At 44.7% G+C, this 14,364-nt stretch overlaps 1 protein-coding gene across 1 annotated transcript in view; it reads left to right on the forward strand.

The window, feature by feature from the left end:
- The window catches only part of SLX9 (SLX9 ribosome biogenesis factor), a 139,502-nt gene extending 125,975 nt beyond the window's left edge, over window positions 1-13,527 (forward strand). Inside the window, exons 5-6 of the mRNA XM_077272158.1 lie at window positions 2,009-2,080; window positions 13,009-13,527. Coding sequence (XP_077128273.1) covers window positions 2,009-2,080; window positions 13,009-13,132 — 196 coding nt within the window. The 3' untranslated portion in view covers window positions 13,133-13,527. The remainder of the gene's footprint in view (window positions 1-2,008; window positions 2,081-13,008) is intronic.
- Window positions 13,528-14,364: the final 837 nt, after the last annotated feature.

A 14,364-nucleotide genomic window follows, 5' to 3' on the forward strand; every position in this document is an offset into this window, starting at 1 on the left:
TCAGGGAGATGCAACTCCGCTGCCTCCAATCATCAGGACAATTACACAATGAGTGAGGAGTGGTGGACGAGGCCGCGGCTGTTTCCGCTACTAGGCCGGTTATTGGGGAACTCACACTGAACGTATGGTATCCCAACACGTGGAAAATATATATAACCCAATACAATCACTGCCAACTCTACTATAACAAAAGGAACTGCTAGCTGCCACCACCAATCGTTTGTACAGGCCGATTGGACACGTTACAGGTAGCCTATGGCGTCATGGGTGCAGTTAACAGAGGAATAGGAACACCGCTATTAAATTTTATATATTTAATGTGGAACAGTAGGCAGTGTTTACAAAAAATATACAAAGATGTTACAAAATGGGAACAAAACCATATGGAGTATGCAATTACATAAAATTAAATGCATAACAAAATAAAAGTACTAAACCTGTTTAGCGGAGGGAGGTACTCCTTAGGAAAATGGACAGAATCACAGCAAGTTGTACTTTGCAGGACTGACAAATGATCAAACACTAAACTCTGATATTTATTAGATCAATGATACACCCACACACCTCCTGTTGGGGGTTTACCGCAACAGAGAGGAGCAAGAAGACTGTAGCGTCTGATTTCTCCTACTCCTGCACGGATTAGAAGCAGTGCAGGGGTTAATCTGCTCAGATGAGAGCTCCTGGAAGATTTCCTGTGTTAAGGCTCTCAGCTGTGTACTGTTAACCACTTCCATCTCCTATATAAACAGGGCCCTGGCTAACACACATAGTCGGAGCTAGCTTATGCTGCCTGAGTGGAGGTTGTTATTGGAGAAGGCGTTTGGTGGATTTATCTGTGACTGTTGCTAGGTTTTGAGTGTGTGATAATTCTTTCTTCTCCTATTTTGGTTTAACCCCGTCCTCCACTCCTCGGTGTTTACCTCTGTTTTTTGTGTTTATATTTGTATTTTCTTATCCCTGTTCGTATTACCTGGTTAGTCTGGTTGGTGTATTACAGTACACTACTACTCCCCTCTTTCCTGGGTGGAGGAAGGGTACAGACTGAAGGCGAATTTAGGAGTTAAGGCAAGGTACGTGGCCCCGGCGCCTTCACCAGCAGAAGTAATCCAGGGAACAGAGCAAGCAAGGGCACCCCTAGTGTTAGAGACAGGGAAGGAGCCCCTGGTCCCAGGACACCCGACAACAGTTGTGACACTTGGTGAGCTCATATTGTGGCTGGATGTGGGATGTGCTAGGTCTTTTAGAAGTTTGAGATTCCCAGCTTTCAGGATATATTTGCCCCTGGAGGTCCCAGGTAGGAGATATTGTCATGTTTCCTATCATGATTTTACTTTTCTATAGAGATAAAACTTGGCATGGATAGCATCTTCCATCATTCCGTTATTAAGTTGGAGGTCTTAGAATGGCCGTACAGTGATGTGAGTGAATGGTGTTATGTTTGTCCCTTCGCTACGATGGCAAAAATATATTTTTCATAAATATCGGATCCATGCAAAATAATATTCATCACTGACCACTGGTTCCAGAGTGTCTGAGACAAGTCCTTTCAACGGAGGAAGCTTAAATGTTCTTCTCTGGCTCTGAGTAAATGAATCCTAGCCTTGGTGGTTGGTTCTCATAGCAGATCTATGCTGTAATTACCAGTTCATGGCAGGAGGTCCTAATTCAAAGGACATTGAAATGACAGCTCTTTCTACATTCCCCAGTTATAATTAAACCAATATACTCAATGTGAGGGTGATATGTCCCCTCTCCAGAGATTTCTGTGTGGATTGTATTATTTTTTCTCTATGACATCCCTTTAAGACGTTTTGTACAATTTTGTAAGTACAAATCGGCAGTAATCCTTCCTGCCCTCCCAAACGATCTTCAGTGTTTCAGTTCTCTTTTAGGCTCCTATCTTCTGTTTTGCTGGCTTGGAAGAGATCTGCTCCTCAGGCCAGTCATATAGATGTAATATTTAATTACATTGTAATTTCATGAAAAATTTTTGTTTCTCTCCTTTCAGAGCGTTAAAGAAGAAGAAGCCTGAGCCAACTGATTACAGCAAAATGAGGCCTGTACAGAAACGGAAAATAATGTAAGTACTGAAAATTGGAATTTTTAAGGGGCTCCCAAGATCAATGGGGGTCTTGCATGTAGGACTCCTATCAAACTGTGGTTTTCAGATCTGGCCGCAGTTGGATGGAAACAGTGAACTGACACTGAAAAGCACAGCTCCGTTCACAATGAAGTGGAATCAGCAGCTCAACGATGCGCCTGATCACAAACTGGGTAAAATGTCTCAACCATGGATCAGTTAAAGAAGTTTTCCATGTTATTCTAATGGAACCTGATCGCTGATTCACACTGTCAGACCATGGGCAGCATGAACCAGACACTGGCTCTGCCCATTCAGCCAGGTACATTTTACATTATACACACAGGTAGGGAGAGACCTGTCACTTGCAGTGAGCCGGCCGTGGAGAAGCCTCCGGGGATCGGTGCCTTGGACTGGTCACCTGAGTACATGATCCTCGACTGGCTTTTACATTTTATAAGTTATGTGAAATTCTGCTTACTCTGATTCAGAGAAAAGCATACCTGGATGAAATTAATGAATTGGAATCTGGTTCCCTTTCACAACTTGGCCACAGCTACCAATAATAATATTACAAAAAATGTGTACACACCTCTTTAACCCCAGCATTCCAGCACCATAATCTGTCACAGGTCCTTGTAGGGCTTCTGCTGGCTACAGTGATGATGTTCCATATACCTCAGGTGACAGCTGCAGGCAATTGGTGATCTCAGCAGTCTCATGCCACATACCACTGAGGTGTCGCTGGCTGCAGTTATCACACGAAGTATACAACCTCTCGCAAAGGCAATGAGACTATAACATATACTTTACTTTTTTTTTCCTTTCAGCCATTTCATGCGGCGCCTTAGTTATCCTGTCTATCGCATTGTGTACATGTGTGTTCCTGCGTGTGTCTGTGTTCCTGCGTGTGCGTCTGCGTTCCTGCGTGTCTGTGTTCCTGCGTGTGTATCTGTGTTCCTGCGTGTGTGTCTGCGTTCCTTCGTGTGCGTCTGCGTTCCTGCGTGTGCGTCTGCGTTCCTGCGTGTGCGTCTGCGTTCCTGCGTGTGCGTCTGCGTTCCTGCGTGTGTGTCTGCGTTCCTACGTGTGCGTCTGCGTTCCTGCGTGTGCGGTAGTGCTTCTCTGTGTTGTCTCGTGCTTTGCTCTGCGAATGAGTGTTGCCTCTGACTGTGTCCCCCCTGTCGCCCCTGACTGCGCCCTCCTGTCGCCCCTGACTGTGCGCCCTCCTGTCGCCTGACTGTGCGCCCTCCTGTCGCCTCTGACTGTGCGCCCTCCTGTCGCCTCTGACTGTGCGCCCCCCTGTCGCCTCTGACTGTGCCCCCCTGTCACCTCTGACTGTGCCCCCCTGTCGCCTCTGACTGCGCGCCCTCCTGTCGCCTCGTACTGTGTGCCACCCTGTCACCTCTGACTGTGCGCCCCCTTGTCGCCTCTGACTGCGCGCCCCCTTGTCGCCCTTGACTGCGTGCCCTCCTGTCGCCTCTGACTGCGTGCCCTCCTGTCGCCTCTGACTGCGTGCCCTCCTGTCGCCTCTGACTGCGTGCCCTCCTGTCGCCTCTGACTGCGTGCCCTCCTGTCGCCTCTGACTGCGTGCCCTCCTGTCGCCTCTGACTGCGTGCCCTCCTGTCGCCTCTGACTGCGCGCCCTCCTGTCGCCTCTGACTGCGCGCCCTCCTGTCGCCTCTGACTGCGCGCCCTCCTGTCGCCTCTGACTGCGCGCCCTCCTGTCGCCTCTGACTGCGCGCCCTCCTGTCGCCTCTGACTGCGCGCCCTCCTGTCGCCTCTGACTGCGCGCCCTCCTGTCGCCTCTGACTGCGCGCCCTCCTGTCGCCTCTGACTGCGCGCCCTCCTGTCGCCTCTGACTGCGCGCCCTCCTGTCGCCTCTGACTGCGCGCCCTCCTGTCGCCTCTGACTGCGCGCCCTCCTGTCGCCTCTGACTGCGCGCCCTACTGTCGCCTCTGACTGCGCGCCCTCCTGTCGCCTCTGACTGCGCGCCCTCCTGTCGCCTCTGACTGCGCGCCCTCCTGTCGCCTCTGACTGCGCGCCCTCCTGTCGCCTCTGACTGCGCGCCCTCCTGTCGCCTCTGACTGCGCGCCCTCCTGTCGCCTCTGACTGCGCGCCCTCCTGTCGCCTCTGACTGGGCGCCCTCCTGTCGCCTCTGACTGGGCGCCCTCCTGTCGCCTCTGACTGGGCGCCCTCCTGTCGCCTCTGACTGCGCGCCCTCCTGTCGCCTCTGACTGCGTGCCCTCCTGTCGCCTCTGACTGCGTGCCCTCCTGTCGCCTCTGACTGCGTGCCCTCCTGTCGCCTCTGACTGCGTGCCCTCCTGTCGCCTCTGACTGCGTGCCCTCCTGTCGCCTCTGACTGCGTGCCCTCCTGTCGCCTCTGACTGCGTGCCCTCCTGTCGCCTCTGACTGCGTGCCCTCCTGTCGCCTCTGACTGCGTGCCCTCCTGTCGCCTCTGACTGCGTGCCCTCCTGTCGCCTCTGACTGCGTGCCCTCCTGTCGCCTCTGACTGCGTGCCCTCCTGTCGCCTCTGACTGCGTGCCCTCCTGTCGCCTCTGACTGCGCGCCCTCCTGTCGCCTCTGACTGCGCGCCGCCCTGTCGCCTCTGACTGTGCGCCCTCCTGTCGCCTCTGACTACGTGCCCTCCTGTCGCCCCTCACTGCGCGCCCTCCTGTCTCCTCGTACTATGTGCCACCCTGTCGCCTCTGACTGCGCGCCCTCCTGTCGCCTCTTACTGTGTGCCCTCCTGTCGCCTCTGACTGTGCGCCCTCCTGTCGCCTCTGACTGTGCGCCCTCCTGTCGCCTCGTACTGTGTGCCACCCTGTCGCCTCTGACTGCACGCCCTCCTGTCGCCTCGTACTATGTGCCACCCTGTCGCCTCTGACTGTGCGCCCCCCTGTTGCCTCCTACTGTGTGTGTGTTGCTCACATTCACTTATTTTCTCCCATTGGAGGTACACGAGAGCGGGATCAGTTGTTTCTCCACTAGCAGTCAGCGTCTGACAAGCTTCAGGATTTATTACCATCCTGGAAACCTCCTTAATAACTATTGGGAAACCAGCAGACGTAGCCAGACATACAGAGGATAATATTCTACTAATATGTCATGTTTCAGGGCTGGAGACTACCAAATATGGCTACATTTGTTCTTTTTCCTAAGTCTGCCTAGAATGTCTGGTGTACTAATGTTTTATTTATTGGATTTCATATATAGTAAAAAGCGGTGTCGAGCTGTGGCCATAAAAGTAAAATATGTGACCTGTACAGTCAGTCCAGGTGAGCTGTCCTATACAAAACGTAGCCTGTTCTATTCAACAGCACATAAAGGGAAATGAAATGTAAGCGGAAGGTGAAAATGCCACAAAGGAGAGTGTGTAATGTTAGAAAATACTGCAAATTATATCATGATTTTCAATGCTTAGAACGGTCCCCCTCACTTTTTTATGAGGATCCAGCTGCAGGAGCCCCACTTATCCTGAAAAATGAAGGGTTTTGCAGAGCTGGTTGGGGTGAGCTTTACTGGTTTTCCTTGCAAAATGGGTACTAGGCAGCCTTGCTTTACTGTGAAAACATGAACCCATAAACAAGAAGGCCTTTCTGATAGTGTTATTGTAGTGTTTTGTGTTTTTTTTTGTTTTTATTTGTGTGCGTTGTTTTGTTTTTGATTTTTTTTTTATTTGTTTTTGAGGATTACCATGCCGAGCGAATCGGTTGAAGGTGACTTCAACTCAACTGAAATTTTACAAAAATGATGGATTCTCATGAATGGCCAGCTGCCATTTAGCCGATTTGTAGATAGCTGGAAAAATAAGGGTATAATAAAACACACACTTTACTTTCACCTGTCCACCACCACAGTCCTATGTCAGGTTCTCCAATCAGCTACGTTAAGAAGACCGTCCTCCTCCAGCTCTTCCGACATCTGCACTCGGCACCAGGACTTCCGGCACTACCTCGCGCGATGCAAGTCGCGATGTCACAGGCCTTCTCGGCACCAGAGCTTCCTACGCCAAGTGAAGATGTTGGATATTTTGTATATATACACGCATACATACAGTCATGGCTGAATGTATTTGCACCCTTGAAATTGTTCCTGAAAATGTAATATTTCTCTCAGAAAATTATTGCATTTACACATGTTTTGTTATACACATGTTTATATCCTCTGTTTGTTTTGCAACACCAGAAAAAGCCAGAGATTAAAAGGCAAATTGGACATAATGTCACACAAAACCCCAAATATGGGCTGGACAAAATTGTTGCACCCTCACCTTAAAGGGAATCTGTCACCTACATTTTTGTATATGAGCTTCGGCCATCACCATTAGGGGCTTATCTACCTCATTCTGTAATGCTGTAGATAAGCCCTCAATGTAATCTGAAAGATAGGAAAAACAAGTTATATTATACTCACCTGGGGGGGCTGTCCGATGAGCGGTCCGGGTCCGGCGCCTCCCATCTTCATGCGATGACGTCCTCTTCCTTGCTTCCTGCTGCGGCTCCAGCGCAGGCGTACTTTATCTGCCCTGTTGAGAGCAGAGCAAAGTACTGCAGGGCACCGGGAAAGGTCCAAAATCCTTTGGTAATCTTCAGGTTTCATGATGCCTTGCACACAGTCCAGAGAGATTAGTTACAGTGTCATGGGTTGTAATTTTCCTGATTGTTATGCACCGTGGAAAAAGGAGCATCAAGATCCCTGGAGATTGTTGATATTTTTTGAACAAGTCCTCAGACAGTTCTCTTCTCATCATTCTGTTCTCCATGCTTACTGCTGCACACAATGCAAAGACTGAATCATCTTTTCGCCTTTTTTATCTGGTTTCATGTGTGATTTCATATTGCCCACAAATGTTACTTCCCACAGGTGAGTTTGAACGGGCATCACCTGCTTCAAACACAGTTGTTTACCCACAGTTTTGGAAAGATGACAACAATTTTGTGTGGCCCGTTTTGTGTGAAAATATGTCCAATTTGCCTTTTTTCTGTTTTTTTTTTTTTTTGGTTCCAATTCACACAAAGGAAATATATGTGTATAATATGTGTAATTGCAGTAATTTTCTGGGAGAAATACTTCATTTTTTTGAATTATTTGAAGGCTGCCAACACTTTTGGTTGTGAGTATACATGTATAAATATAAAAGATTCAAATTCGCTTCCCCCCTGAGGTCCAGAGCCGGCTCCCCACCACTGCTCTGTTCTCAGTGATTTGGCTGCAGCAGTAATGTAACTTCAGTAGCGGGTGTCACTGCTCTAGTCAGTCACTGAGCCCAACCTTGGTCCACCCGCTGAGCTCCATGATTAGCTGTAGCGGTGACACTCTCTTTTGATGTTGCGTCACCATTGCAGCGGCAAGGGGCAGGCGCTGGACCTGGGGGAGGGTGAGTACCTGAAAATATTTGACTGAGCTTGGGACCCACTTTCCTGAAAGCGGACAACCCCTTTAAAGTCACATGACGAATGTGACTTTAAAAAGATGCTTTTTTTCCCCCAAAACAAACAAGAATAGTTGTATTTAATGCCAGTGCCAAATAATAAATATTTCCTAGATAAATCTCCCCTGCTCGCTGCTTTATAGAAGCCTTTCCTATATGCCTGTACATGACGTCTAGCTCCAATTCCCAACTCTGGAACTGGCTCTAATTAACTTTAGCATCCAACTCCGATTTCAGCACAACCCTAAAATCATACGTGGGGCACAAGCCACCAGGCTCCCTGAATTGTTGCTTCATTAAACAAGTATTCTGCCTGAAATATAATTCTGTCTCCTTGATTCATGGCCCATTACCTAGGAATCTGTGCTTAATCCCAAGTGTTGTGCCTGCTTTTGTTTGTTGTTGTTTCTTTTATATACGTTTATGTTTAATTTCTGACATGTTTTATTCTACACCATTCTACAACCATTTTTCTCTGATTTTCCTAAATGGTCGGTGCAAATGACAGTCAGTCTAATAAAAGTCATCACCCTTTAGAGTATACAATGAATTTTATTGAAGAAACCTCCCAATGATAACAGTATAATCTCCAAAATGATTAAAAACTCACAATGCACTGTTCCAAATTATTAGGCACAGTAGAATTTCTAAACATTTGATATGGTTTAAAGAACTGAAAATGCTCATTTGTGGAATTTGCAGCATTAGGAGGTCACATTCACTGAACAAAAAGTTATTTAACGCCAAAACATCCCAACAGGCCAAGTTACATGTTAACATAGGACCCTTCTTTGATATCACCCTCACAATTCTTGCATCCATTGAACTTGTGAGTTTATGGAAAGTTTCTGCTTGTATTTCTTTGTATGAAGTCGGAATAGCCTCCCAGAGCTGCTGTTTGGATGTGAACTGCCTCCCACCCTCATAGATCTTTGGCTTGATAATCCTCTAAAGGTTCTCTATAGGGTTGAGGTCAGGGGAAGATGGTGGCCACACCATGAGTTTATCTCCTTTTATGCCCATAGCAGCCAATGACTCAGAGGTTTTCTTTGCAGCATTAGATGGTGCATTGTCAGCATGGAGATGATTTTGGTCCTGAAGGCACGTTTCTGCTTTTTATACCATGGAGGAAAGTTGTCAGTCAGAAACTGTAAATACTTTGCAGAGGTCATTTTCACACCTTCAGGGACCTTAAAGGGCCCTGCCAGCTGTTTCTCCATGATTCCGGACCCAAAACATGACTCCTCCACCTCCTTGCTGACGTTGCAGCCTTGTTGGGACATGGTGGCCATCCACCAACCATCCACTACTCCATCCATCTGGACCATCCAGGGTTGCTCAACAATCATCAGTAAACAAGACTGTTTGAAAATTAGTTTTCATGTATGTCTGGGCTCACTGCAACCATTTCTGCTTGTGAACACTGTTTAAGGGTGGCCGAATAGTAGGTTTATGCACCACAGCAAGCCTTTGAAGGAGCCTACACCTTGAGGTTTGAGGGACTCCAGAGGCACCAGCAGCTTCAAATATCTGTTTGCTGGTTTGTAATGGCTTTTTAGCAGCTGCTCTCTTAATCCGATGAACTTGCCTGTCAGAAACCTTCCTCATTATGCCTTTATCAGCACGAACACGTCTGTGCTCAGATTCAGCCACAAATCTCTTTAACAGTACGATGATTACGCGTAAGTTTTCTGGAAATATCTAATGTTTTCATCCCTTGACCAAGGTATTGCACTATTTGATGCTTTAAGGCAGCAGAGAGATCCTTTTTACTTCCCATATTGCTTGAAACCTGTGGTCTGCTTAATAATGTGGAACATCATTTTTAAGTAGTTTTCCTTTACTTAGAATCACCTGGAAAACTAATTATGCCATGTGTTTAAGATTGATTTCAGTGATCCATTGAGCCCTGAGACACAATACCATCCACGAGTTTATTAGAAAAACAAAACAATTAAAACTTTGACACTTAAATCCAATTTGCATAATAATTTGGAACACTGTGTAGTTTCCTCCTCCATCTCCTGTTCCCTTTTATAGTCGGCCCCGTAATCGCTCCTTATGATTTCTGCATATTTGGTGTTGCTAACATTGGTATATAATATACTGCGATAATATCCGCGCTATTCCTGTGCAGCTAACTTCGGACTATTCATCATTTGCTTTGGCTGTCGGCCTCCGATTCCTACTAACGTTTTTGTTTCCAGACCCTGGGGAGCTATATCCACTTCTCAGACATAACAGTTGATGTGCAGAGAGAGCGGGCGCAGCTGCTGAGAGTGGGGAACTGATGTACCAAATCTCCGATCTGTGAATGATTAACCCTCCGTGTACCTCGGGGAGGAAAGCCCTCTCACCGGGGCCGCTCCTCTGACATTACCAGTTAATTCCGAGCAGCTAAGAGGTGATTGAGACATATTGAAGAGCACGGCCTCATCTAAACCTACTGGTGTGTACAGGGTTAATGCTCTCTGTGGGTTTAGGCCTCATTCAGACGTCCAGTTTTCACATACTTGTCATATCCGTTTTTTCACAGAATGTACACATTATAAATTATGAGTCTGTTCTCACATTCTTATTCTTTGCTGACAGTGTGTCCACAAAAATCATCAATCCAATCCATGGTCTGCCTGTTTTTAACATTGCAATGGATAGGAGAAGCTTTGCCATTTTTTTTTATTATTTTTTTGGGGGGAGGAGGGGGGTGTATGAGAAACTTACTGATAACACACATAAGAAAAACCTGACACTGATGAAAATGTGTATTTTTTTTTTTTTTGTTATTTTGTCTGGGATTTTTTCACTTATAGGTACAAAACAGATGTCTGAATGAGTTCTTACAGCCATCAGAGTCACAAAGAAACCTGGAGTTATAATCAGGGCTAGTTTTAGGAGTTGTAAATTGGGCAGTTCTCTAGGGCCCGCTTAAGAGCAATCCTAAGGTGTAGCTTTTGTACTTTCACCACTAGAAACTAAAAGGGAATCTGTCAGCAAGTTTTTGCTATTTAATATAAGAGCAGCATAATGTAGTGGCGGAGACCTTGATTCCAGAGATGTGTCACTTGCTCAGCAGCTTGCTGAAATGTCAGTACAATCAGTGTTTTATCAGCAGGTGCTTATCACTGCGCGACTACGTTTCCCTTACAAGCGAGACCAGGTAATTTGTAACCCCGCCCCCATCACTCATTGGCTGCCTGTGGACAATATACAGTGCATACCGGAAGCTGCCAACTAGCAGTGTGGGTGCTGTTAATTAGGGCTCTGTATTCTGGGCACTGCTACATCTACAGCAGAGAAAACAGGGATTCTCTCAAAAGTGCACCAAGCAGACCAGTAAGTGATGCATCACTGGAATCAGGGTCTCTGCCCCTACATCATGCTGTTCTCAAATTCCATAGCAAAAACCTTCTGTGGAAAGTCTGCAGACTAATTCCATTTAAGTATTAAATACCTTCACTCTTGAGGCATGATAGGGCAGTTATTTGGCCACTGAATATCAGTTTTGGTTTTTTTTTCACTCATGTTGTTGTGTTCAGATACTGCTGACCTGACTACAGTGCATCTTCTTTCTTGACTAAAATAAATACATTTTCTGCATTTGTTTTGTTCTTTTAAAGTTGCAGACTGAGAGGAGATGAAATTATTCCCGGACAAAAGGAAAAATATTAATTTACACTGTAATTACCATAGCCCACCTGGAATAAAATTAAGTTTTAAGCAACCCTAGAACCCCCGTAACATTCAGGGTTAACGCTTAAATCACCCACAGCCACCATGTTAGATACTAATCTCATAGTTACTTTATTCTACCACAAATGATCATTAATGCCTCTATAAACAGTCACGGACGAAAGTGTTGGCATGCTTGAAAATGAAGCATTTCTCCCAGAAAATTATTGCAATTGCACGTTTGTTTCCTTTGTGTGTATTGGAACAACGACAAAAAGACAGAAAAAAAGGCAAATTAGACACAATTTCACATAAAACCCACACAATGGTCGGACAAAACTGTTGGCACCCTCAACTTAATATTTGGTAGCACACCCTTTGTAATAAATAACTATCAATTGTATCCTATCACCATCAACAGGCTTCTTACATCTCTCAACTGGAATTTCGGACCACTGTTTATTTCAAACTGCTCCAGATCTCTCATATTTGAAGGCGCCTTCTCGCAACAGCAATTTTAAGATCTCTCCACAAGTTTTCAATGGGATATAGATCCGGACTCATTTCTGGCCACTTCAGAACTCTCCAGCACTTTGTTTCCATTAATTTCTGGGTGCTTCTTGAAGTATGTTTGGGGTCATTGTCCTGCTGGAAGACCCATGATGTAGGAAGCAAACTCATCTTCCAAAGGCTGCAAAACAACCCTAAAACATCTTTGAACCTCCACCATATTTCACTGTAGGTACTGTATTCTTTTCTTGGTAGGCCTCATTCCCTTTTGAGTAAACACAGAGCTTTACCTAAAAGCTCTACCTTAGTCTCATCTGTCCACAAGATGCTTTCCCAGAAGGATTCTGGCAAACTGCAGTATAGATTTTTTATGTCTGTGTCAGCAGTAGGGTCCTCTTGGGTCTCCTGGCATAGTATTTCATTCAAATGTCAATGGATAGTTCTCGCTGACACTGATGCATCCTGAGCACACAGAACAGCTTTAATTTCTTTGGAACTTGACTGGAGGCTGCTTTTCAACCATACAGACTATCCTGCATTGCAACCTTTCATCAATTTTTTTTCTACTGCCACGTTCAGGGAGATTAGCCATAGTGCCATGGGTTGTAAACTTCTTGATTATGTTGCACACTGTGCACAAAGGAACATCAACATCTCTGGAGATGGACTTGTAGCCTTGAGATTGTTGATATTTTCAACAACTTTGGTTCTGTTCTCCGCTCTGTTCTCCATGCTTCGTGTTACACACAATCCAAAAACTGGGTGACCTCCACTTTTTCTCTGGTTTCAGGTGTAATTTTTATATTTCCCACACCTGTCACTTGCCACAGGTGAGTTTGAAGGAGTATCACATGCTTGAAACACAGTTGTTTACCCACATTTTTGTAACGCCCATTTTTGGGGGGTTTTCTGTGAAGGGATGCCCAATTTGTCTTTTTTTTTTTGGGTTGTTCGAATACACACAAAGGAAATAAACATGTGTATAACAAAACGTGTATTTGCAATAATTTTCTGGGAGAAATATTTCATTTTCTGGAACAATTTCAAGTGTTCCAACACTTTCGGCCATGACTGTAATTACAGTTCAACACAAAATTAACCTATACTATTAAACTCTAAGGTGTAGTTGGTTTTCCATTTTCCTACCTATACAGATACTTTGTACTTATCACCCATACGTTTGCCAAGTGTCTGAGGTGGTGGATGACTGCAATTTCTAGATATCACCTGAATGTGACATGCATAATATTACAAAAGGAGGAAAACCTTAAAAGATGAAAAACATGTCTTATATGTAAAAAATTTTGTGTTTGTAATAGGGAAGAAGAAATGTCTCGCTTTCAGGAACTGGTCAAAAACCCTTCTTACAAGATCAACCCTCTCTCTGCGGTGACCGAGCACCTTATAAAACGCATGAAGGCAGAGCAGGAGGATCCCAGCTAATCTCCGACATCGCTGCATTCTTCACCCAGACCCGAAGATGTCCCAGACTGAGCTTCTAAGTGATGAACAATATGACAACTCACACTAAACGACAGCCGGCATTGATTGAAACCTCTAATCAAGTGCACTGGAATTTGTCATGTGAATTGTGAAAAACTTCTGGCCGTTTTTAACAAGTATTGCCTTATGCTAAATCTAGTAAAATATGTATGATATGAACTATGTCCATGTGCTTTACATTTAGGAGTTGGATCAAGGTGGAAATGAGTACATTCAATACAGCTTCCAACAATTGTTCTTGGTTTCAGTACAAAGAAACCCTTTTGGCCAATGTATGTAAGACCTAATTGTATTGGATTTGTCTATTTCTGTTAAAAAATAAATCTGAAAACTGCACATTTCACTTTATGTTCATATGGGATACAATCGAAACCAGATAGATGCAAGAAGTCGTGTCTTGAAAACGCTATGGCTCAGATTACTTATTGTTCTCCATTTTTTCTGGAGTAATTTGCTCCTTTTAGTGGCTTTAGTATTTGTTCCTAATTCTCTACCACTAGTGCACAACATTTTTTTGGGGACGGGGATAGGGGGTCAAAGGACCGCATTGTCACGTTGAACCAAGCCCAAGAGCTGCAAAAAAAAATTAAAGGGGCAGTTAACTGAATCAATCACCAAAACCACCATCAGTACATGAATACACCATCAGAACAAAGTTTTGAGATTATGAGGAGGATTTTGAGAAAACTGTGTGAACACACCCTAACTTTCACTCAGTGTTTGGAGCAGAAAGGCTACGTTGATTGTTTTTTCGTGACACATTGTACTTTATGGTAGTGGCAAATGTAGGTTGATATTTTTTTGCTTTTCTTTGTGAAAATATCGGACATTTAGTGAAAACTTTTGCAATTTTCAAACTTTTAATTTCTATGGCCTTACAGCTATATCACACAATTCTTTGGCTGGATGAATTGTGAAAGTTACAAAATACTATGAGTGAATGCAATCTAGAAAAAATAAAGCAAAAAAAAAAATTGAAAAAGAAAAAAACGAAAACTACGTAGTACATTAGGAATCATTACAGTCACTGAATGTAATTAATTTTGAATGCAAAATTATACTACAAATTCTCAAAGATTATATTTTTGCATTTTTATGAAACTATCACACTTTGGTTAAAATTTTGCAATTTTTAATTTTTGTGCCCTTAAACCAGATATCTAAATCACACA

This window comes from Ranitomeya variabilis, chromosome 7 (assembly GCF_051348905.1).
Source record: "Ranitomeya variabilis isolate aRanVar5 chromosome 7, aRanVar5.hap1, whole genome shotgun sequence".
In the NCBI taxonomy this organism is placed as follows: Eukaryota; Metazoa; Chordata; class Amphibia; order Anura; family Dendrobatidae; genus Ranitomeya; species Ranitomeya variabilis.